General features: G+C 42.3%; 1 protein-coding gene across 4 annotated transcripts in view; it reads right to left on the minus strand.

The window, feature by feature from the left end:
• Window positions 1-708: 708 nt before the first annotated feature.
• The window catches only part of RNF149 (ring finger protein 149), a 38,590-nt gene continuing 13,592 nt past the window's right edge, over window positions 709-25,706 (minus strand). Inside the window, exons 2-9 of one of the 4 annotated variants that reach the window (XM_080683463.1) lie at window positions 24,425-24,675; window positions 22,085-22,153; window positions 17,480-17,562; window positions 14,931-15,027; window positions 11,306-11,504; window positions 3,801-4,854; window positions 2,566-2,637; window positions 709-1,060 (exon numbers count right to left, since the gene is read on the minus strand). In XM_080683463.1, the coding sequence (XP_080539589.1) occupies window positions 4,799-4,854; window positions 11,306-11,504; window positions 14,931-15,027; window positions 17,480-17,562; window positions 22,085-22,153; window positions 24,425-24,675 (755 nt within the window). In that variant the 3' untranslated portion in view covers window positions 709-1,060; window positions 2,566-2,637; window positions 3,801-4,798. Of the gene's footprint in view, window positions 1,061-2,565; window positions 4,855-9,947; window positions 10,242-11,305; window positions 11,505-14,930; window positions 15,028-17,479; window positions 17,563-22,084; window positions 22,154-24,424; window positions 24,676-25,706 lie in introns of those variants that run through there. The other 3 variants (XM_080683462.1, XM_080683465.1, XM_080683464.1) reach the window with 3 other exon arrangements.

Raw genomic sequence — 25,706 nt, forward strand, 5'->3', positions numbered from 1 at the left:
AGAAGTGATTGGCTTTGTCACAGTTATAAGTGTCAGAATCAGGGCTGACCACAAAAGGTGCAAGCCAGAGTCCATGCATGTCATTGCTGCACCATCTTGTTTTTTCAGTTAGAGTAGCCTTGCCAGGTTTTAATTTTTAAATCTAAGAGACTGTTCCCAGTATATAGGATAGGGTCTGTGGGGTGACTGGTGGGCGGGGCGACTGGGGGGCAAGCCCTGCTGGCACCCACCTTGGCTGGCAGCCTAGTGCCGCCTGCTGGCTAGCCCTGCCCCCTGATTGCCACCACCAGTCGCCTCCCTCTGAGGCATTGAGCGTCTGCCCCCTGGCGGTCAGTGCATGTCATAGCAGCCTGTCATTCTGCCATTTGGTTGGTTTGCATATTAGGGTTTTATATAGGATAATCTGTTCAACAGGAATTATTTTCCAGTGCAATCTTCAGCAAAAGTTCAAGAAAACCAAGCTTAGTGATCTGAAATACAAGTTTCAATCTTGTAACATTTAAAAAGTAATACTCCTAGGTTTATAATTTGATCTCAGGTATATCCTTATGAAAGTAAGGGACTTATAAATATACTAGAGGCTCAATGCACGAAATTCGTGCAAGAGTAGGCCTTCCCTCCTCCAGCTGCCGGCACCGGCTTCCCTCTGGTACCCAGGACCCAGGCTTCCCTTGCAGCCCTGGCTTCGTCCTGAAGGACGTCTGGTCTAATTAGCATATTACACTTTTATTATTATAGATTTGCTTAAACAAGGACCCAAGCTGATGTGACAGGAGCACCTTCAGACATCTGATTCCTCTCCCTAAACGTGGGCATCATGGTTTTGCATATTAGCAATGGAGAAACAGAAGTTCATGATTCAAATACTTCTTAAATGGCAGTTTCCACCACTGCCTGCTGGAGGAGTGTAGCCGCAGGCCCCAGGCCCCACGGATGTCCTTTTTTTTTTTTTTTTTGGTACATCCACTCAGACAAATTCAATTTAACTTATTTAAAAAACCCCAACATCTTGAATTCTCTGGATTTCCTAGTTTAAATTGCTTTCATGTCTTCAAGTCACCTGTTAAAAAGAAGACAACACTGAGTAATAGGGCAAAAGAAGTTACTTCGAAAAGAATATTTGGGACCCTAAATTATAACTATTTGAAATATACTTCTCTAACAGTAATTATTCATGGAAGCAATGACTAAGTAAGAAATGGTACCACTCACTGATTTTAGAGAGCACACATAGTGTCATGTAATTCTAAGCAGCATGCACTATTATACACATTCTGGGATGATCCGCCTTCCTGTGGAGAGGGAGGGTCGCATACCTATAGGGTGGGGCAAAAGTGGGTTTACAGTTGAGTATGCAAAACAGTTTATTCTTGTATTGTTACTGTATTACTTTCCATGTGAACAACTGTAAACCCATTTTTGACTCACTCTGTATTTTAAATAATATTTTGAGTGATATTCCTTTTAAGGGTCTGGAAACCAATGCATGGAAGAACTTTTTACATATCCATTCAAGTTCAAGACCTAAGACACTTGGCTGTTTTCATTTTCTGTCTGGTCTGTCTGAAGTCACTGCTGTTCTCAGGAACAAACCAAGATGCTCAGAAAGCAGCCCCACAGCCTGAGACGCAGGCACTGCCCTCGGCTGAGCAGGGGTGCCAGGCCCTCAGCAGCCACATGCACAAGCTGAAGCTCAGCTGCGTGAACGGGCTGGCTCTTGTCTCACATTAATTTTAAATGAATGCAAATGCCATTCTCAACTCACAGCTTCATACTCGTTAGAATAAGTCAATTTCTAGCTGTATGTTGACATTGTAGAAATTTCACTTTCACAATACACATCAGTGTTTTTGAAAATGAAATCCTTGTTTTTAAAACTTCAAAAATTAAGTAGGAAAGGTGAGGGTGGTTTTCTAATTGGTTATATCACAGAAGCACAACGTGTCTTATGCTATGAGACTAGCTTTGCTTCAGGCCACATCCTGCTCTGTACACCGCAAAGCAGGTGTACACTGAGTCTGAAGACTTTGCTTTCCACCAGCACAGTCCCGAGTTCCAGCCAGGGACCGGCGCCTGCTGCGTGAGCCCTCTCCACGGCGCAGAGGCCCTGCAATGCGCTCCAAAGAAACTGCTGCTCAACGGAGCTCTGGGAACGGGGGACTGGTCACCCTGTCCTTCCTCCAGATGGCACACACCAGTTCTCGAGCTTCTGTTACTGTTACGCTTCAGCAAGTACAGCGTAAGCACACAGAGAGGTATTTAGTCCTCATTTAGGGCTAGTGCTGTCCAAGAGTCATTATTTTATCTTAAAACCATCGGAGCCCTTGGCAGCCCTTCTCGGAAAGCTCGCCCAAGCCTGAGGCTTCCGTCCTGCTACTGAGGTCAGACCATGTTCGCTTCAGGAGGTTTTGTCATCGTGGCCCGCAGAGAGCAAACTGCTGGCGGAGCACTGCAATTCGGCCTTTCCTGTCATCACTCCTCAGTAACCGCGGAGGCTGTTCCCAGAAACACAGCCGCTCCTGAGCCCGCCCCGCCCCGCTCTCCCCGCACGCGGAAGAACCTCACCTGACGTGCTGCTTCCATGCTCCGCGCAGCTTAGGGGCGGCAGGGGCCTGGACTGCCTCCTTCACAGGCTGCCTGCGAAATTTCAAAGGTAACACTTTATACATTATTTGCAAAGGCCCACTGTTAGGAAATGATCACACTGACATAACCCAACGACCTGATTTAGTATACCCTTTCTTCAATTACATCCCCATATTCCCAGCATTCTTTTTAATCCACACCCGAGGACATGTTTTTATTGATTTTGAGAGAGAAACATGGAAGCCCCCCCACCCCCGGGGAATTGAATCCGCAACCTTTTGGTGTGCCGGTCTATGCTCCAACCAACTGGGCTACCTGGCCAGGGCTAGTCTATCAACTTGATGTTTCAGCCAAAATTCTGGTAGTTTCTGACTTCATATTTATTAAACTGCCTACCAAAGGACCCTTTTTCCTTTTGAAGTACTGAAGAGTTCATCTTTTTTCCTTCTATTAAAGAGATGAGACTACAGTTCTCACAATCTTTTCTATTTATAATTTAGTGTTCAAACTTGAATTAAGGAAAGTTGTATCTGACACCTGATTATGAAATCATATTCTTTTAAAAGTCAGCCTCATTGACTACTGGGAAAAATTGTTAAATCATTTCTCCCTAGTATGTTCATTTCTTTCTTTTTAAAAATTTTAAAAAATGATTTTGAGAGAGAAAGGGAGAGGGAGAGAAACATTGATGGGAGAGTGAAACATCGTTCAGCCTCCTCCTGCACTTCTCTCACCAAGAAGCAGGATCAAGCCTGCATCCTGGGAAGGTACCTGACCAGGAATTGAACCAGCGACCCTTTGGACCATGCTCAACCAACTGAACCACACCAACCAGGGTTCTAGGAAGCTTCTTCAAATACAAAGAAGCAAACAATCTACTTGTTATAGAATCAAGGGCATACTTTCCTAATCATCATGAACCAGAGAAGGCAGATTTTAAAGATAATGACTATTACAGAAACTTACTTTGAGGCTGTCTGTTTAAATGAGAGCTCAAATGAGACAAATTTTCTATTTTAGTAGCTTCTCAAGCTGCATCTGGCCAAAGTTTACTTTAGAAAAACTGTTCACTCACCAAGTACTTCAATTCACTATGAGTGGTAAATAGTTTGAAGAAAATAAGGTATCTATAAACCTTAGATTTAGATAGATATAAGAATAAATTCTTTTAAATTTTTTAAAATATATTTTCTTACTAAACATTTTTTACCCACACAAAATAACTCTCCCTTATCTTCAACTTCCACCTCCAACAAGTGATAGAAGAGCAGGGTGTGTGTGTGTTTATTTAATCACTTTATGGACCTTAAGTCTCCAAATGCTTTTTATTTGCTGCTCCTTTCACCTACAAGTAAGAACAGCAAACAAAAGTAAAAAGGGTAGCTGATTAAACAAGGGCATGGTTGGTTACTAGTTTGCTTTAAAATTAATCAGGAAACTGGTTAATTGTTTATTTTGTTACAACAATAAAAAATTCTCCACCTTTCACCCTTACAATTTTAAATATCAGTTGTTGTTCGAACCAATATATTGTATTCATCATTTACAAAGAAAACCGGTTGCTGTCTAATCGCTTTTCCACACAGGCAACGGGGAACCCAATATTTACAGAAACACAGATTCTGAGCATTTTTAATTGTTGAAAAAAAATGAGCAAACTTCCCATCAAAGTGTCACAAGAAATTGGGTAATACAACAATGAAAAAGTGAAATATCTCTATATAATACCAAGGTGTAGATTCCTCTCATTTCATTTACAAGTATAATGTTCTAAAAACACCTTTCTTCCAGGGAAAACTGATGCGGTAGATTTATGGGATTTAATTACACAATTCCACTCCAACTTATCTAAATTCAGCATGCTGAGTCTAAAACCACCCTTGCGAGACGGAATTAGCCTCACTCATGCAGTACCATAGGAGCTCGCCTAGTATTTAGAAACACTGACACTAGCGTGTCTTCCTAGCCATCTCCTCATAAACAATCTAAAACAACATGTTATTTATTGTAAATGATATACTTCAGTAGATAAATATATGAACAGTAATCAAAGTCTCTTTAAGAATAAAATATTTAGCCCTTTGTATATCAAATCAGACCATGAAAGGTAAAATAATTCATCAAAAGGTACATTATTTTCAAATATATAAACTATGTGCTAAAGTAAAAAAAATAAAATGTCCTTTAGTTCAGAGCTCCACCCGGGCCGCTGTCAGTGGCCGAGCAAGGAGACAGGTCCTCCGCCCTGAGGGTCGCTCCTGCCGGTCTCTGCAACAAACAACAAAGGCCAACATCAGTCATCAGGCACATTCTGACTTCAATTAAAAACAGTTACTCATTTAGAGACTAATTCAAACAAATTACAGAAAATTTAAAATACAATGTGGCAACCCATTTCAGACAGGAAAAGTCTATAAACGCCTTCCTCACGCAGCAAGATCTCCCAGTGCCAGCCTGGGTGGGCGGCAGGTCTGCGGTCAGCGTGGGGCTACAGAACGATGCAGCCTGAGCTGGTGAGTGTTTTCTAAAGTAAATCAAGTGGCTTTGGTGGCAAAGACGATGATGCCCCGCCTATGAAACCAGCAAGCATCTGCTGGGCAATATATGTTGACCCAATGAGGTGGACACACTATACATGCCATCACCCCCATTTTACAGACGAGGAAGGGAAGCTCAGAGAGTGAGCACCTTGGAAGAGAATCTGGTATTCAAACCCTAACAGGCTGATGTTACTAAGACAAGGAGAAAAAAGTAACTGCAGCACACAAGGTTCTTACAGATACAGAACACCTCCTTAGACACAGGGGAACAAATACTTTAACTCACTGCAGTAGAGCTAAGTGCAGGTCACCAGGACGAAGGAGCACTAACCAACCAGGAAACGACTTCTCCAGGGAGTGTCTGCCTTTGTTATTCTGTAATCTGCTTCTTCCCACACCTTTATTTCTGTTATTTGAAACCACCTTCATTTTAAGAGGGCATTTGGGAAAGATGCTGACAAACTAATGCACTAAAAGTAACAAGAATGAAGAGAACCCTGGAGGCTTTTGAAGGCTGTGTAGTCAGGATAAAAGTTTCCTCTAAGTATCTCAAGGGTGACCAAGTATTAGAGAAGCAATTCCCTTTCCTCCCGCAGACAGCCGGCAGTGACAGCAGCCACAGCAGCTGTGGGAGCAGACACTGCATGCCTAAGGCAGGAGCTTGGATAAGGGAAGCGCTGCCTGTAAGGGTGGTGTCGGCCCAGCAGGAGGGCAGAGCTGGTTAGAAGAATGCCCCCAACAGATCAAGCTCCCCACTTCCGCATCCTCTGAACAGCCTTCCTTTCTGCCACAAAGCAGCCTTCCCTCCTCTAGTACTGATTTAACACTTAAGCTCTGATATTTCTATCCTTGCCTCACAGATCCTAAATGTGGAAAAATGGAAAAACTGATTCACTATACTTCCTCTTCTAGGATGGCAAATTTTAAACCAGAGCAGCAATGATTTATAGAATAATTCAAAGACAGTAAAAATTCTGATGGGAATTACTTTTACTTGGCAAAATGATTTTAAGATTAATCTAAAAATGTAGAGCAGCCTTAGCTGGTTTGGCTCAGTGGATAGAGCATGGGCTGTGGACTGAAGGGTTCTGGGTTCGATTCTGGTCAAGGGCACATGCCTAGATTGTGGGCTCGATCCCCAGTGTGGGGCGTGCAGGAGGCAGCCAATTAATGATTCTTTCTCATCACTGATGTTTCCATCTCTCCCTCTCCCTTCCTCTCTGAAATCAATAAAAATTTGTTTTAAAAAAATGTTGAACAGGCCAGGAAAAGTTTTTTCATTGCAGCACGATTTATTTAGAAATCACTTGGTATTCATTAAGACTAGAACAAACACTATCATTCAAACACTTTCCAGTTTATCTTCTCAAATTAAAGTCTAAACACGGGTAGGTATTCCAAGTCTTTTACATTCTACAAAGGTTTTAATCAAGTAAATACTTCCCTTTCAAAGTTTCTTAAGAATATGGATGCTGGCCCTCTCCCTCCACAGAGCAGCCCTGTCTTTCCCTTCTCCCTCTTCTTCCCCAACAGGCATGCATCTCCTAAACTCTAAGGACCCCATGAGACCTGCAACCAGTGAAGGGCTGAGCAATGACAGCTCATCCCAGACTCACCCCCTAAACCTGTCCCCAAGGCCCCCTTTTCTATGACTTCCCAGTGAGCTGACAACAGCCCGCCCAGGCTCTCCTGTTGCTGCTTTCCTTGTTACACTGTCTCAGCTGTAATAAGTGTATTCTCAAAATCACCTGAATAAAAAAAAGAATATAGATGCTAAAATTAAAAGGTTTGGGATTTGATAAGCAAAATACATCATTTACTTGCAATATTGATTATCAATACTGCCTAGACTAGGAAAACTTAAAGTTTTACTTTCTTTTCTTTTTAAATCTTCACCGAGGATATTTTTCCATTGATTTTGAGAGAGAGTAGAAGAGAATGGGAAAGACTGAGTGAAATATCGATGAGAGAGAAACACATTGATTGGTTGCTTCCTGCACAAGCCCCGACCAGGGCCTGGGCTGAGGAGGAGCCTGCAACCCAGGTACCCGCCCCTTGACTGGAATCAAATCCCTGGACCCTTCCCTCGGCAGGCTGACGCTCTATCCACTGAGCCAAATCGGCTAGGGCTAAAGTTTTACTTTCTGCTTTTATAATATACCATTGTGTATAATATTATGCCTGAAGAGGAAAATGAGAATAAATGTTGTAAATTTTATATATGAATATATATTTACCATTTACATTTTTATTACAAAGTAATTTTCCAAATAAATTGCAATAGTACAAAAAGCCATTTTACTTTAAATAAAATAATGAGCCGAAACCGGTTTGGCTCAGTGGATAGAGCGTCAGCCTGCGGACTGAAAGGACCCAGGTTTGATTCCGGTCAAGGGCACGAACCTTGGTTGCGGGCACATCCCCAGTGGGAAGTGTGCAGGAGGCAGCTGATTGATGTTTCTAACTCTCTATCCCTCTCCCTTCCTCTCTGTAAAAAATCAATAAAATATATATTTTTTAAAAAATAATGAAAGTACTGTTTACTTAAATGTTCCAACAAATGAAATACTTTTACAATGCAATTTTTTAAAAAGTCAAATTTTCTTCCTGATGTTTATTAGAAGACTAGTGGCCCAGTGAACAGATTCGGGCACATTGAAAGGAAATTAATTAGAAGGTGGCCGTTAGGGCGGGACTGGGCGAGACAGGCCTAACACACCCTGGAACCAACCTCCCGTGATTCCACCCTGGCTGGCTGCACCTGGGGCGGTGCCACTGCTCAAAGGGCGTCGGCGGGCACCACAGGTTGGCAGTAAACCAGATTCGGGGCTGACAGTGCCCCAGCAACAACATAACCCACGGCCGAAGGTGGAATCGGGCTCCCTCTCTCTGGTTCCAGGGTGCATCACCCTAGAACCGCCGCTGCCAAGTCACTGTAGCTTGGCAGCTCCTGCGTTGAGCGTCTGCCCCCTGGTGGTCAGTGCACGTCATACCTACCAGCCTGTCAGACGGTCGCTCAGCCTTTTATATATATAGACTAGAGGCCCATTGCACAAAGATTCGTGCAATAGGCTTTCCTTCACTCTGGCTGCTGGCACCGGTTTTCCTCCGAGACCCAGGCCTTCGCTCTGGCTGCAGCGGAGAAGCCAAGCCGCTTCAGTATTCAGTCTTCACTCGGGCCGGAGCCTTCAGTCTTCACTTCGTGCCTATGTATGCAAATTAACCCACCATCTTTGTTGGGTTAATTTGAATACTCACTCCTGATTGGCTGGTGGGCATCACAGAAGTACGGTCAATTTGCATATTCTCTTTTATTAGTGTAGGTGAACCCAACACACAGAATGAAATGCACATAGTAGAACTTCATTAAGTGGAACCAAGGAAGATCAATGTGACGGGTAGAATGCTGTAACTTTATTTAACCTATCAAAAGAGTAAGAGGCACTGCTTGGCACAGAATCACACAAATGCTCCCGTGTTCATTCAAAGCACCAAGAAGCTCACTTCTACTCCAGTTATACTGTTAGTAAGCAAACGATATTTTTAAAAGGGCTAGGCTTCTGTCTCTGTTTCCCTAAAACTTTTAAAAACTTCTATTTAACTTTTGTTTTTAAACGTTGTGAAGCAGTAAAGTTCTAATTAATGAATTTTACTACATTTGGGAATTCATATTTTAAACACTGCTTTGACACCAAAATAATATGAATTCAATACAAAAATCAGTTTTTCAACCAGAGGTCAGACTTTGTTTTCTGAGAACTGTGTCAATTAGTTAATGTAAATTAAAATCTGATTTTCCAACACTAACTTACATGTTTTATGCCTCTTTTATACCAATCTCTGCTGTTTGAATATGCTTATGGAAATACAAAATAATTTTATCTTCTCCAAACAAAGTGCCTGGCCTATATGGCTCAGTGGTTGAGCATTGACCTATGAACCAGGAGGTCAAGGCTCAATTCCCAGTCAAGGGCACATGCCCAGCTTGCGGGCTCAACCTCCAGTAGGTTGAGCAGGAGGCAACTAATCAATGATTCTCATCATTGATGTTTCTATCTCTCCCTCCTTCTTCCTCTCTGAAATTAATAAAAACATTTTTTAAAAAGGAAATGACTCAAAATAAACCATATGGTTTTATGAAGATAAATTATTCCATTATTATATCCTTTAGGATTATTCCCTCCAACAGTATGGACTCTAAAACGATGACTTTTCTAGATAAAAATAGCGTGAGTTCCTAAGCTACCATGAAAACCGTTATTCTGAAGTCACAGGACTCAAAAATACCCTTTTGAAAATGCTACCTAACCTTTAAAGTCAAATATACTCAAACCAGTAACATTATATGAAGGTCATCAATGCAAATGAAATCAGTAAAAACTATGACTATGCTCTAAGACTTGAGAGAACTATGCTAGTTACTGTTATCTTCTAGTAGCACTTAACTAATACAATATAGACCTGGGCTAAAAGACACAGCGAGAAATTATATATGGCAAACAAATGAAACATCACATTACGTTTCATATCATCTTGAGGACTATAGGAAAAGTTATGTTTTAATTGAAAATATACTTTGACCAAAAGAAAAACTGTCCTATACTAACTATGTGAGGAACCCCATATTGCCCAAATGGGAGGTTCAAGGGCAGACAGAGATTTACAGTATTTAAGCTGCCAGTATGGTCAGTCTCAAGAGGCTGAAGGGCTAGTGCACCCCTTGGAAGAGAAATCTGGCAAGAAAAAAGCTTATTCCTTTTTTTCTCCAAATGTGGTTAAATAAAGCAGAGAGTCGCAAAGTAATGAAAACTTATTTCAAGTACTTACTCTGCTTACAAGTTTTATTTACACAGTAATTGTTAATGGTGGCATTTAGTGAATTCCTTGTATTTATTTACATTTTGTGTACGTATTTATACTTTAAAGATAAAGAAAGTGTATAATACTAAAATGAGAAAAAGAAATACAGTCACTTAGGTCCAATTCAGGAGGCAAGTACACAGAAGGAAGATTAACTTCAGCCAGGTCGTTACCCTCCATGCGATCACTACCAGGGCTCAGTCCTGCCAGCAGGGCCCCAATATGAAGGAAACAGTTATCAGAGTCAACATTAACCTTAAAAAATACAGAAAAGGCCAGAAATTAAAAAAAAAAAAAAAGAATGAAGATGAAGGAATTTGCATTGCCTTGCAAATATCAAAACATGTTGTTCATAAATAATTGCTATTCACTAAACAATATTAGGATAATTGGTTAAACATTTTGGGGAAAATGTTAGCTCAATCTCCCCTTAAATTATGTGGATTAAAGATTTAAATGTAAAGTACAAAACCACAAATATTAGATATAATTTTAAATTTTGTATCTAAGAAAAATACCTCAGAAAGTCAAAGTATACAGAAATTGGGGGAAGGGGGTGATATTTAATACATATGACAAAGACCGAAGTGCTTAGAATCAGTATGAAAGATTAGTTTCTCTATAGAAAAGCTAAGAATGAAAGGGACAACTCATAAAAGAAACAAATGACTGACAAATATGAAAAGAAAGTAATCTCATGAATAATAAAAAAATGCAATTCAGCCCTGGACGGTGTGGCTCAGCTGACAGGGTGCTGTCCCGTGCACTGAAAGGTTGCTAGTTCGATCCTGTGCAGGAGGCAGCCAATCAATATTTTGCTCTCATGCTGATGTTTCTCTCTCTTCCCCTTCTTCCCTTCCCTTCCTCTCTCTCTAAAAATCAATAAAAAAATCTTTAAAAAAAATGCAATTCACTCTATTTTATCAATAAGAATGACAGAAAACAAATTAGGTAAGTGGTATGAAGGTGTTACGTACTAACAAAAGCCACACACAGGGTGTGGCTTGAAGAAAGTACTCGAGTAAATCCAAAATATAAGACTATGCATCTGTACAAAATTATATTTCTGCTCATACAGAAACATATTCATACACTAAGAGAAAAAAAACAGGTTACCTAGTAGCATATAAATGACATTCTCCCCATCATCAAACACACAAAAAACCTTCAAAAATGTATTTATCAAAATGTTAAAGTAGTATTTCCAGGTGTGAGATGATGGTTTTCATTTTTCCTTTAGTTTTTCTGCATTTCATGTTATTTCTTCTTTTTCAGTACCCAATAATGTCAGCTTGTTTTGAAATCTGCAAGCTACTCACCGAGTAAGGCTATGTTTTCCCCTGCATCTTCCTTAGGATACCCACTGCACTGTGGCGCAGGGTCACTGGTGGAGGGCGACGGGGAGGGGCTCCTGACACTTCTGTCTTCGTTGCGAACAGTAACACTCACACTTGCAGCCACAGCACCCCCCGGGGCTGCCTCAGCAGCGGGCATCTCCTGGGCATCCTCAAGCTCTCCCTTGGGAGTTAGAAAAAAAGGAAATGTATTTTCTAAGTCAAACAATCAAAGCTTATTTATCACCTTTTGTTCACACATTTATCGTATTTTGTTCATAAATGTTTACTTATACACAGAATATAGCAAAAAGCACACAATATCTACTTTATTTAGCATCATCAGACAGTGAATTACTTCTCAAAAAGCAGCTTCCCAAGATCTGGCCATTTTTATTCTAACCACCATTTTCCCCTGATACAAGCAACACCACCTTTTTTATTATTTGTTGCCAGGAAGTGAAGCTTTATTACACACACTTTCCTGCCTTCTGGAACAGATGATGGGGACCAGCCGGCTGCCAGCTGCGGCCACTCCCGGCCTGGCCCACTCCCGCCCCGCCCCTCACTGCAGCTGTTCACAGAGCCCTGGACAGGGCCTACACTGGACTTGGGTTCACTTAAAAACATCAGCTGTCAATTTGCTTCTAACTTCCCCTCCTCCCATTTGCTGCTTTAAAGAAAATAAAATAACGAAAGTGAGGACCAAGACTCTAGAATGATTACTACATTTAAGTCTCAACTTGGGGGCTATCCAGAGACCTTGTTTGACTGATGCCAGAGTCGAAGCTGTGCTGTGATTGGATGAAACTGCTGGGTAAGTGGCAATGAAGTGAGGGTGACGGCGGGTTTATGTGAGCCTTGGCTGAAACTGTCACCTTGTGCTTTGAGTGACAACCCTGGACTCCCTCCACTCCACTCCTGTCTGGGCTCTCAGGGCTGAGGGCCTGCTGGCCTGCAGCTCCACCTGTGTTCTTGAACCCACCTCCTGAGTACCCCATGGCACATGGCTGCTCTCAGTAGTGAAAACCTCAGAACATGACTCCTGATACCTCACGCCAAACCCTGCTGACTGCCTTACTGTCCAGACCCGCTGAGCTCATTCTTATCATTTCCCAGACATTTCTCTAAGTACCTGCAAAACTCTGCTACCTGCCAGTCTTAAACCCCACATGTTCACAGTCTGCAAGATAGTTACTCATCGGTCCACAAACCCTTTGACACCCAGCCAGGTGCCCCTCAGAGAAACTGCTCCCCGTCCCTCCCCGCTGCACTTGGCAGTGGTCCCGCTCCCCCGGTGCTCCGGGGACCTCTTTGTCCTGCTGGGTCTGGGTGATGCCCTCGCCCCACCAGTCCACACAGAGTGGAAGGGCTGTGTCTTATTCATCCCTGTCTCCCCAGGGCCCAGTTGAGGTCCAGCCCCTAGACTGCTGCCCTCTGATAAATGCTTGCTGAGTCAATGAGAATAGTGGTGCCAGGTGCTAACCCAAAGACCACCTGTGGTCTGCGTGATGGACAGTGGCTGCTCTAGGCTGTGGACATTTCCTTGTAAACAACAACTAGTACACTAGTTACAGCTGCTACATGAGAGCGTGTCAAGGCTACCCAACACTGGAGGGGCCAATGACCTAAAGGAAATGGCATACTTGTCAAAAGATTTGAAAAATTAAAGGCAAGACAAGTTAACGACTTAGTTTGATTTAAAGTTACTACAGGCTTCTGTTCTTTAAAAAGAAAGTAAGCTTCCTGGGGACACAGAGTCTAGCTTTCTGACATTAACATTCTAAGAAAGCAACCCAACCTGATGTAAAATGAAGAAACTTGACTTTTAATATATGAATTTCCAAAACTAAAACTCATGAGGATTAAAGTCTCAATACTAATTGTCAGTGAAATCACTTTTATACCAATTTTTAGAAATGCAAAGCAGGTAAAAAATCACTGACTCATAAAGTAAGTTACTTGAAATGAGCGTCAGAGTGCATCTGAGGAAGGGAAGGGAGGAGGCCACTCTGCTGGGCTCCGTGTCCCTGCTATCTCCGACAGCACAGCCTCTCGCCAGAGCAGAGGGGATAAGCAAGTTCCTAGGAAAGCAGGTGACGACATGCTGAACAGAGGCATCATCATTAAAAACTCTGAATAAACGAATGTTAGGAATCCTAGAGAACAGTTCTAGAGATTTAATGCCCTGAGAGCTGTCCTTGAATGCTGACCCTTCTGTGTACGTGTACCTAAGCGCGGGCATTCCAGATCTCACACCTGAAATACGTGATTCATAGAGAATTATGCTGGCTATTCAGGTAGTGGTCTCTTAACCACCTTTGGCAGATAAGCGAAGTTACAAGATGAGAAAACGCCAAACACAGACTGCCTCCCTCTAGGCATCTTTACACGCAGCAGAGCAGTGTCCTGATCACGTGAAACACTGTTGTGTCAGTGAGCGGCGTCTTTTTATGCAGTTGGACTAGTATCACCCCATCAGCAATGTGAGTTTCTCCTAAAATTCTATGTGTTCAATTGAGAGGCTCAGTCTTTGTCAGGAGATATCTTGTTTGTTCATTTTGCATTTTGGACGTTAAAATATCTTTTTATCTTATGAAATTACTTTAAATAATAGGTATCAGGTTTTTGTTTATGTTACTTGGAAAATAGAAAGTTGGCAAAAAAAACCCAACTCTAAAAATATGTCTAGCAAGAAGAAAAAAAAAACATTTTATATTATTTCTTTCAAAGATCTTTATCTCAAAACTAATGACTGTCAAATCAAGAATATTTGGAAACACTGATTTGATTATATAAAGACTCTAAAAACAATAAAAAATAGGACAAGCCAGAAAAATCTGTTTTCTTCCCTCTATTTGCCCACTTTTGGGTAGAACAGTAGTTAAGAGCTTGGACCCTGGAATTGAGGAAACTTGCTTCTGAAAGCTGACTCCCCATTAACTAGCTGTGTCCTGGGTGAGCTACTTAGCATCTCCTAAACCTGAGTTTCTAATGAGCAAAACAGAGATATTGCAGTACTTATCCTAGAAGCTGTGAGGCCACTGCAACGGCGTGCATGCATCCAGCAGCTAATGGCACGTGACCTGCTCGTTTCCTATGCCCTGAGGCCTGCTCTCTGAGGAAGGCCCTATGATCCTCTAAGGACCACGCTGAGGGAGCAAAGTCAAAGCAGGACCACTCCCTGACAGGACTTGACTCTGGCCCCGGACTCGGAAGAACGGCTATCAGGAAGCCCTGGCTTTGGCTTCCTCCCCCGCAGGACGTGCACCTGAAGCCATAGGATGTCTGTGGCTCCTCCCACTGGAAACCTTTTCTAAGCCTTGTTCATCTGGGACTGGCCAGCACATACACGCTGCAGTGCATTTTCCCAAATACACTGCTTCCAGCAATTCCCAGCTTTCTGAGGAAACAGAGCGTATTCTTCTACAATCACAAATTTAGGTCACTCCTTTTTTTTGGAATATCTTAAGAATTCATTTTTAACGAAGAGGAAAATTTCTTCAGAGAAGGAGTCTGTAGTCAGTCCCTCTGGCCTCTGGTCAGTAATGACACTGCATCCCTCAGGAAGCATGGGGCAAAGATTGAATATAAACAAAAGGCAACAAACCCAGTATCCCAGGGCTTTGATGACATCGAGCTTACACATTGGACACGTGTGGTGATCAGAAAGCCATGGGTCAATGCACATTCTATGAAAAATATGCCTGAAAAAGTAAGTTGTGTTAATGTTTTACAAGCAACGCTTACATCTTATCAAGGAAACAACACATTCTAACAACTTATCTTCTCATTACAATTAAATAACTTCCCACCCAACCAGCATGGCTCAGTGGTTGAGCATTGACCTACGAACCAGGAGGTCACGATTCAATTCCTGGTCAGGGCATATGCCTGGGTTGTGGGCTCAATCCCAGTAGGGGGTGTGCAGGATGCAGCCAATCAATGATTCTTTCTCATCATTGGTCTTTCTCCCTCCCTCTCCTTTCCTCTTTGAGATCAATAAAAAAATATTTTTAAAATAATGCAAACAACACTCTAGTCTATTCACTTAGCCTAAGTTCTTACCTAGTCTATTTTCCATGTTAAACAGAATCTTACAGAGAAATTTCCCTTTTATGCCACAAAAAATATCATGGTTTACTTTCACATTATGCTAGGTTGTATTTTTGTGTGTTTTTGAAGCCCTTTGGAAACAAATGAGGCATAAGTAAACCAACAGTAAACTAGTAGTAAACTAATACCAAACTGATAGCATCTTATATCTGTCTATAAAATGACTCAAATGGAAATACAGCAAAATATTAACAAATCATCTTTGGGTTGCAGGCTTAAAAAACATTTTCTGTAACAAACACATCACTTTCAGAATAAAAATAAATCGCATGCACATTTTTTTCTTTTACTGACTTGTCTTAGTTGGCTCTTATGTGATGAAGGTGAGGAGTTAAGAGTACAGTGTTGGATCAGACAGGCTGGGCTCAAATACCAGCACTATGACCTGACGCTGTGCCTCTGCACCTGTCCCAAACTTCCTGGCACCTGCACCAAGGCCCTGAGAGGAGCACACATATATGTGCCTGCAGCAGAGCTGGGCACACAGACAGGAGCTGGGCACCTGCACAGCCTGCTGGTGTGGTTAGAAACAGTAGCCCTCACACACCCTCTAGTCCAGCCTCTCTTCTGACCTTTCCAGCCTCAATTTGAAACTGACTCACCCAAAGGAATTATTTTTACAAAAACTTAAAAAACACATTGGCCACACTGGAAAAGCCATTCAATAAAGCACCAGAGAAAATGGAGGAAAAAGTCAAAACCCCCAAGAATCTCAGAAAGAGACGAGGAAATGTGTGCACGTCACACGTTTGCTTATGGGGGGTCAGGTAAAAACTGCAGCTCCACTGTCAGGATGTACCTGTTGCTACACATAACATGAGATCAGCCTTAGCTTGCTTCTCTGTGAAGACTTGTCCTAAACCAGCCTAGAGTTAAAATACCTTTCTATTTTAATAACTTTCTAGCCCTAGCCAGTGTGTCTCAGTGGATAGAGCACCGCCTGTGGACGGCAGGGTCCCGTGTCCGATTCTGGTCAAGGGCACATGTCTCCAGTAGGGGGTGTGCAGGAGGCAGCCAACCAATGACTGTCTCATCATTGATGTTTCTCTCTCTCCCTCTCCCTTTCTCTCTGAAATCAATACAAATACATTTAAAAATTATTTTAAATTTTCTAGAGGACATGGGCAATATATAATACTGACTCCAATTCATTAAGTACCCATTGCACCAACCCCCTGTAAATGCCTATAGATTTAAGTTATACATCTTTATTGAGGAAACTTTTATTTTGTTATTCTGATATTCATTTCCTCTACAATTATTGAGAACTTAATGTATTATAAAATACTTGTTTATATATTAAAATACTTTGCAAACATAAAGCAAATGTAATTATATACAGGGTGGGGCATAAGTATGATGGGTTACAGTTCATCATGGGAAATGCTTCAATAATTAATAAATAATAACAAGAATAAACTCTGTGTTTCTCATACTCACACTGTAAGCCTACTTTGACCCCACCTGTATGAACTCCTGACTTGCTTCTAATAGCTGTGAACTATAATTAAAACTGGTCACACCTGAACATATAAATTTTGCACACCCTTCTGCTAACAAAGCAATTTTTAAAAAGAGGCATCAAATATCCCATTATTAAAAAGGAAACATAACTTTCTGTTGCTAAAAACAATCCAGCCCTAATGTACGTAGAGTAAGGGGGGATATTTACCGCATGCAACCCCCAGAGGAACCCAAGCCCAGGGTGCAGGCAACAGCAAAGCGCTGATCTCCCCTCCTCCTGCCACCCCATCCCTGCACCAGGCCAGGGCCTCGCCTGTCAGGCTGCAGCTCCCTCTCCTTACACAGCACCCCTGAAAGAGCCAATCCATGACAAAGACACAGCAGGGGTCTCCCAGGTCTCCCCCCAGACTCCTGAGCCAAGCATTTTAACGCTACAGGATACAGGGAACCGTCTTTTCTAGAGGAGGAGGCCACGAGGCATCGTGACAGCTAGGTGTTCATGTCCTAGAGACACGAGACTCCTGCGGGCCCGGAAGCCGGATTCATTTAAGTCGTGAATCAGGAGGTAAAAGAACATACTTGCATGGCAGGATTCTGATAACATCCTTCACCTTAAAATTCTCAATGCACACGGCACAGTTCTCAGCGTCAACGTCGATTCCCTGTGAAAAGAGGAGGATTTACTAACCTGGGCACAGCAGCACGTCCTGGGACAGCTCACTGCACCCTGGGTAACTGGGATGGATTCCAGTTCAGTGTTACTTGGGTACAGCCTGAAACTAAACAAACCATTTCTACTTGGCACTTCCTTTTTACCACTATCAAGAGCATATTTAAAGAATTTGGCTGAAAAGATAAAAAAAGTCACTGTCTATCTAATCAGACGCAAACAGCGTTTATATACTAGGGCCAGTGGTCGGCAAACTCATTAGTCAACAGAGCCAAATACCAACAGTACAACGATTGTAATTTCTTTTGAGAGCCAAATTTTTTAAACTTAAACTTCTTCTAATGCCACTTCTTCAAAATAGACTCGCCCAGGCTGTGGTATTTTGTGGAAGAGCCACACTTAAGGGGCCAAAGAGCTGCATGTGGCTCGTGAGCCGCGGTTTGCCGACCACGGTACTAGGCTAGTGTTCATGGTTTTCATTTTTTAAAGTGTTCATGTTTTAAGGGCTTTAAAATGCAAATACCTGCTTTACTATGATAAAATTAATTATTGTAGGAAAGTCTACAAAGAGGAAGAATATCCAGCAGGCTGCTTGTTTTCTGGAATCACCAGAAAGAAAAACTAGAGCACGGTCATGAGAGGTTGCTAAACAGTCAATCTGCAAGAGGAGGTGCAAATGGCTGACTCTGGAAATGCCTCAGCAGTGATGAAAGAATTACACATTGAAATGTCACCAATTTTTCACCTATCAAGTTAACAAAGGTAAAAGAAACACAAATTGCAGGGGAGGAGCTGTCTTTTGACATTTCCACTTCTAAGAATCCATGAGTCAACCTTACTACCCGACACTTTCCCGGGTCCCTCAGGGTCTACCCACCTGGCCTCATCCCATCAACCAAAGCAGGTGGGGCTGGATGACCCTCTGACCCAGAAAGACCAAGGAGACGGAGATGCTTATTCCCAAGCTTTTGGGACGAGGATTCAGGAATCACCGATCAGTCAGGTGGCTGCGACTTTGGCAAGTTAATTGTATGGAATTCGGTTAGACCGTAATTATTTTAAAATACATTTAGCCATGTATATCACTTGTTAACAAATAAGCAATAAAAACTGATTTATATGGCTGAAACCGGTTTAGCTCAGTGGATAGAGCGTCGGCCTGCGGACTGAAGGGTCCCAGGTTTGATTCCGGTCAAGGGCATGTACCTTGGTTGCGGGCACATCCCCAGTGGGAGGTGTGCAGGAGGCAGCTGATCGATGTTTCTCTCTCATTGATGTTTCTAGCTCTCTATCCCTCTCCCTTCCTCTCTGTAAAATATCAATAAAATATATTTAAAAAAACCCAAAAAATTAAAAAAAACCTGATTTATATGTAGATATGGTTATCAAAGACTATATTAAAATGAACTTTATAGCAACACTTAAAATTATGTCACAACTAAAGTAAATATCACTTACTATTTATCATATGCCATGCAAGATGATGAAATCATTTTTAAAGTCTCTAATGACTTAAAAACGTATACATTACTGTGACTGAGTCCACAAGAAAAGAAAAGTTAGAAAACGAACACTAGCCTCCAGAACTGAACAAGATGTAGATTTAAGAAGACCCTGGCCAGGCAGCTCTGTTGGTTAGAGTGTTGTCCCAGTACGCTAAGTTGAGGGTTCGATCCCCAGTCAGGGGTCAGGCACATACAAGAAGCAACCAATGAATGAATAAATAAGTGGAACAACAAATCAGTGTTTCCTCTCTCTCTCTCTCTCCCTCTCCCTAGGCCTGGCTGGTGATCAGGGCCGATCAGCGCCTTCCTTGCCCTGGCTGCTGGCCAGGGCCTTCCTTTGTTCTGCGCCACCCCCCGGTGGTCAGCACTCGTCATAGCGAGCGATTGAATTCTCGAGGGGATAATCTGAAAATTAGTCTTTTATTACACAGAATGTGTGTGTGTATATACATTGAGTGGCCAGATTATTATGATCTCTGAATGCATAATAATCTGGCCACTCAGTGTGTGTGTGTGTGTGTGTGTGTGTGTGTGTGTGTGTGTATATTTTTAAAATATATTTTATTGATATTTTACAGAGAGGAAGGGAGAGGGATAGACAGCTAGAAACATCGATGAGAGAGAAACATCGATCAGCTGCCTCCTGCACACCTCCCACTGGGGATGTGCCCGCAACCAAGGTACATGCCCTTGACCGGAATCGAACCCAGGACCCTTCAGTCTGCAGGCCGACGCTCTATCCACCGAGCCAAACCAGTTTTGGCTATATATATATATTTTAGAGGCCCAGTGCATGAATTCGTGCATGGGTGGGGTCCGGCCAGCCTGGCCAGGGGTAGGGGACATGGGCTGTTGGCCGGCCTGCCTGCTGGTTGAAGGGACAATTTGCATACTAGCCTTTTATTATATAGGATATACACTAAGTGGCCAGATTATTATGTGTTCAGAGATCATAATAATCTGGCCACTCAGTGTATATGTGTGTGTGTATGTGTATGTGTATATATGTATATATAAATCTATTTAAACATTTTTGCATACAAGTTTAAAACATAAAATTGTCAAAAAATTCATTTGTATATCTCATGGGCCACTTATATGGACCCTCTTTTCTAAACCACTATTTTGACAACTTTCAAAAACCAATCCTTGGAGTATATTTTCCAAAATGTTCTGTATAGAAACAGGATACTATCAATTTACTTATGTTCTCAAAGTCTCAACTCAGTAAATTATACATAATAATCTGTCTTCTCACTTAAGGGTGAGAAATCCTGCCACAGAGAGTGGAAGACCTAGTGCAGGAGGCACACGAGACCTTGTGCCCGTTGGGTCACTGGCTGCACCAAGGGCGTGGCTGTCACAGGCCTTCACCACTGGAGACGTTCTCCCCAAGGACCTTGCTTTATAAACTGGAGGCCAACCTTAACCTTTAAGATGTACATCTGTAAGAGCCCTTGCACAAACTATTAAAACTCAACTGCTACCACAATGTGAAGGCTTTAGGGAAGGAATGGCAGCCAACAATACAATTCCAGGAATTCTATATAATAAAAGCCTAATATGCTATGTGTCCAGTCATCCATTCAACCAATCAAAGTGTAATATGCTAATGGTATGCTAAGGCCGCTCAACTGCTCGCTATGACGTGCACTGACCACCAGGGGGGCAGTCGACTGGTCGACCAGTCGCTATGACGTGCACTGATGTAGGAGCTGCCCCCTGGTGGTCAGTGCACTCCCATAGGAGGAGTGCCACCCAGTCACAAGCCAGGTTCATGGCTGGCGAGCGCAGCAGCAGTGGTGGGAGCCTCTCCTGCCTCCGCGGCAGTGCTAAGGATGTCTGACTGACGGCTTAGGCCCGCTCCCACCTAAGCTGTCAGTCGGACATCCCCTGACGGCTCCCAGACTTCGAGAGGGCACAGGCCGGGCTGAGGGACAACCCCCACTGAGTGCACGAATTTCATGCACCAGGCCTCTAGTATCTTAATATGAAAGACATCACATAAACCATTAATATCAGATTCCAAAGTTTTCAAACCAAAGGTCTATAATTTAATGTGTTATTTCTGTTTTGATTCTTTAAGTAGGTCTGAGGAAGAAATAAATACCACAAGTACAGTTTGTTTGTTTTTTAAGGCGAGACTAGAGGGTGAAATAGATTGAGTCTCAACTTAGTGAGATAAAATGAAGATCAAAACTGAACAAACCTACAGCTATGTCAACATAGTTATCAACATTTCATGGCACAAAAAATGGACTATTAAAAGAATGAACACTGTTGTGTTAGCAAATGTTTTCCTTTTAAGGAATCTACCCTCCAAAATTTGAGGTTCTAGATCCCGGATCTGTCCTATTCTAAAAAATGGTTCAACTGAGGTATGATTTTGTCCTGTTAAGTCTCAGGTTGGCCATGTAAAAATGTTTTCTTTTGTAAAAAAGTACTTTTAAAAACATCGTTTCTCCCTTTCTTCACATATCCAAGGAATTTGAGAGAATACATATCCAAGGTATTTGAGAGAATAAACAGTCTCAGCTTCAAAAAAGATGAATTTAAATTTCCAAGGGTCTGTGGTAGGGACTTTAGCTTCTTTATCTTCTTTAGCGTCACCTAAGTCTGACCACCAGGAAGAGGTTTTGCAATGATGGACATACTACCACTGTCCAGGGTGGTAGCTACCAGCCACTGTGGCTAATGGAGCATTGGAATGTAGCTAGTGTGGCGAAAGAACTGAATTTTAGGTTTAATTTAATTCAAGTAGCTGTGTATGGCTAGTGGCTACCCTAGGTCTGAAAAGCTCATCACATATGCAACCGAATTATTTCTGACAACCTTGCTCTAAAATGAACACATATAAAATGAGTTAGTATTCACTCAACCAGTTAAAACTTCATGCGCTCGACACTGTGAATATAGTAGACTGGAAAGGCTTACTTAGACACACAGACAGACATATAGTCTAGTCTAAACCAAAAACAAAACAGAAAACACAAACCACAAAAATATTACCTTTTCTCCATGTTTTATAGTATGAAGTGGAAGCTGGCCAATAACTTTCTTGGTTTCTTTTCTATGGCTCTTAAGTAGGAAAAAAATTATTATTATTATTGAAAATTTATGTAAAATCATTATTTTAAAAAAACTCATAAATATAAGGAAGCTTATAGAAGAAATTCATTTAAAAAGCCAAGTTAAATGACTATAATGAAATAACTTTAAAATTACCATTTGTCTTAATGTACAGTATAAGCACATATAACTTAAGAGCTATTTGATCAAGAATACTTATTTTCACTTAGCATAATACCCTTCAGATCCAGCTATGCTGTTGCATATAAGTCAGTCACAGAAAGACAAATACCATATGATTTCCTTATATGTGGAATCTAAAGAATACAAGCAAACAAACAATACAGAAACAGACTCATAGATACAGAGAACAGACTGATGGTTGCCAGATGGAAGGGGAATTGGGGGACTGGGTGAAAAAGGTGACAGGATTGAGAAATACAGACTGGTAGTCACAGACTAGTCATGGGGATGCAAAGTGTAGCACAGGAAATATAACTAAAGAGAGACCTGATGCACGGATTCGTGCACATTGAAAGGAAATTAATTAGAAGGTGGCCAGTGGGGCAGGACTGGGCCAGACATGCCCTGGAGCCAACATCCCATGGACTCTCCCTGGCTGGCCACCCCTGGGGTGGTGACATGGCTCGAAGGGCATCTGCGGAGTGAGAGGGGTCCCTCGGCCTGGCCTGTGGGGATTGGGCTGAAACTGGCTCTCCGACATCCCCTGAGGGGTCCTGGAGTGCGAGAGGGCACTCTGCAAAGTTGCTGTCATACAAAGTGTGGAACGCAAATGAAAGTGTGCAGTAAACTAGATTCGGGGCTGACAGTGCCCCAGCAACAACATAACCCATGGCTAAAGGTGGAATCGCGCGGCCCTGTGAGGAATCAGGCTTCCTCCTCTCTGGTTTTGGGGTGTGTCACCTGAGAACCACTGCTGCAGCTCGACAGCTCCTGCACTGAGCAACATAGCTAACTGGTCAGACGGACACTTAGCATATTAGCCTTTTATATATATAGATAACTATGAATGGTGCCAGGTGGGTGCTAGAAATATGGGGGGGGCACTTTATAAAGTATATGTTTGTCTAAGCTGTACAAAACAATACTGAATGTAAACTGCAATGGGGGGAGATACTATTTTCAATTCCATGCCTAACAAGAACCCAATTCCAATTCTTTTTTTTTTTTTTTAAAGAATTCTTTTTTTTATATATATTTTATTGATTTTTTTACAGAGAGGAAGGGAGAGGGATAGAGAGTTAGAAACATCAATGAGAGAGAAACATTGATCAGCTGCCTCTTGCGCACTCCCTACTGGTTATGTGCCCACAACCAAGGCACATGCCCTTGACTGGAATCGAACCTGGGACCCTTGAGTCCGCAGGCCGATGCTCTATCCACTGAGCCAAACCAGTTAGGGCCAATTCCAATTCTTACCTCTAATAATACAAGGGTAATATGCTAATTAGACTGGATGTCTTCTGGACGTCATTCCGGACATCCTTTCTGACGAAGCCTGGGTCCTGGGTGCCTGTGGGCGGCCCGAGGAAAGCCAGCCTGGGTCCCGGGTGCCTGTGGGCGGCCAGAGGAGGGAAGCCCGGGTCCCGGGTGCTGGAGGGAACCCGGTGCCGGCAGCCTGGTGCCGGCAGCCAGGGGAAGGAAGACCTACTCTTGCACGAATTTTTGTGCATCTGGCCTCTAGTGTTTAAGTATTGGCTACAAAGTAGTAAGCTAAGGATGGGGCTACCACCTATTAACTTCCCTAAAAGGAAAGGGGCTTCCTAGCCAACAGGTAGAAGATGACTCAGAAATGACCCTCTAATGCCTACAGGTCAGGAAGGGTGACTTTTCCAGACAACAGAGACCAGAGACCTGAGACCAGAGTGTGAAATTTGGTGTTGGAGCTCTGGCTCTGCAGCTGCTCCACAGAAGACAGGGAAGCCCCCTCTGGTCCTCTTCGGCGTAGGGCCCAGAGTTCTCTTGTTAAACAGAACCAGGTCCCCTCTACCTCATGCCTCTGTGTTATTCCATTATGTTTGCAAAACATGGAAAAAGTGACCTGGAGTTAAAGATATCTGATTCCCCACAGAACAGAAAATTTTAATACATTCTAATTTAAAAGTTATTTGCAGAAAAACCATCATATTAATACTTAACTATTATGAGTGAAAATGAAATTAAGAATAGGGTCTAATAGAACTTCAAGCAATACATATGGAAAATATCTACAAACTATCTTTTAAAAAAGCAAAGTTAAAAAGGATTATCCATAATTACCTGGCTTCCAAACTGTGAGCCAGTATAAAGGAAACGCTGTATATAGTAAAATATTAGCCATGCTAATGAGATGATCATCATGGTGATGAAGGCGATGGCCACAAACACCACTGACTGGCCACTGATGAACTCCTGGACATGGCGGGTCCCAACCCCTATGGTCATTTTGACTTGAATTTCCTTTTGTACTAGATCCAAAATTTCTTTTCCTTTCGAGTAGCTAACCATAATGACCACTATATTTCCCGTTCCTGTAAAAAAGAACAAAGAAATCAATATAGAGAATGCAAAATAAGATAGAAAAAGTTAAGAGAAACTTAAGAATACTATGACTCATCCATGCATATACATCCAAAAACTTTGATAAAACGGGTAATTTTTAAGGAAAACATAGTGGTCCCAAAAGAGAAAACAGTGATTACATGAGAAGTAGAATAGATCAGTAAGAACTGCCTCCCCAAAGAACAAGAGCCCCACACAGAATTCATGAGTGAATTCTGCCACCAAACCTCTTAAGGATGAGCAACACCAATGACATTTAAATTGTTCCACAGCTGATTTAAAAAATACATTTTAAAATTAGTTCTAAGACAACAGAACCAAACTTGATAATAAAAAACAAGCAAAAGAACCACACAGCCCAATTTCACATATGAATATTACTATCTCATGCCTAAAGCATGTGCACTACACTAAGGGAGGCAAGCTGAGAATGTTTCCTGTGATCACTATTACTTAACATTAGAGGCCCGGTTCATGAAATTTGTGCATTGGGGGGTGGGAGGGTGGGGAGTCCCCTCAGCCCGGCCTGCACCCTCTCGCAATCCGGGACCCCTCGGAGGATGTCCGGCAGTCGGACATCGCTCTCATAATCTGGGACTGCTGGCTCCTAACCGCTTGCCTGCCTGCCTCATAGCCCCTAACCACTCACCTGCCTGCCTGATCGCCCCTAACCACTATGCCTGCCTGTCTGATCACTCCTAACCCCTCCGCCAGCCTGCCTGATCACCCCTAATCACTCTGCCTGCCTGACTGCCTGATCACCTCTAACCACCTCTGCCTCGGCCCCTGCTGCCACAGTTTCGTTTGGAATTGCTTTTATTATTATAGATCCATCTGACAGACAATGAACAGATAATAAGACAAGAAAAAAGAGAAACAGCAAAGGAGTGAAATAATCAAGTTCATGAAAATCTCTGTAAGTTAATGCAAGAACAATAAAATGTCACTTAAGGGAAAAATAATCAAGAAGGATAAGGCAAACTTTTAAACAGTGTTTTAC

The sequence above is a fragment of the Plecotus auritus genome, assembly GCF_963455305.1.
Source record: "Plecotus auritus genome assembly, chromosome: 8".
Taxonomy (NCBI): domain Eukaryota; kingdom Metazoa; phylum Chordata; class Mammalia; order Chiroptera; family Vespertilionidae; genus Plecotus; species Plecotus auritus.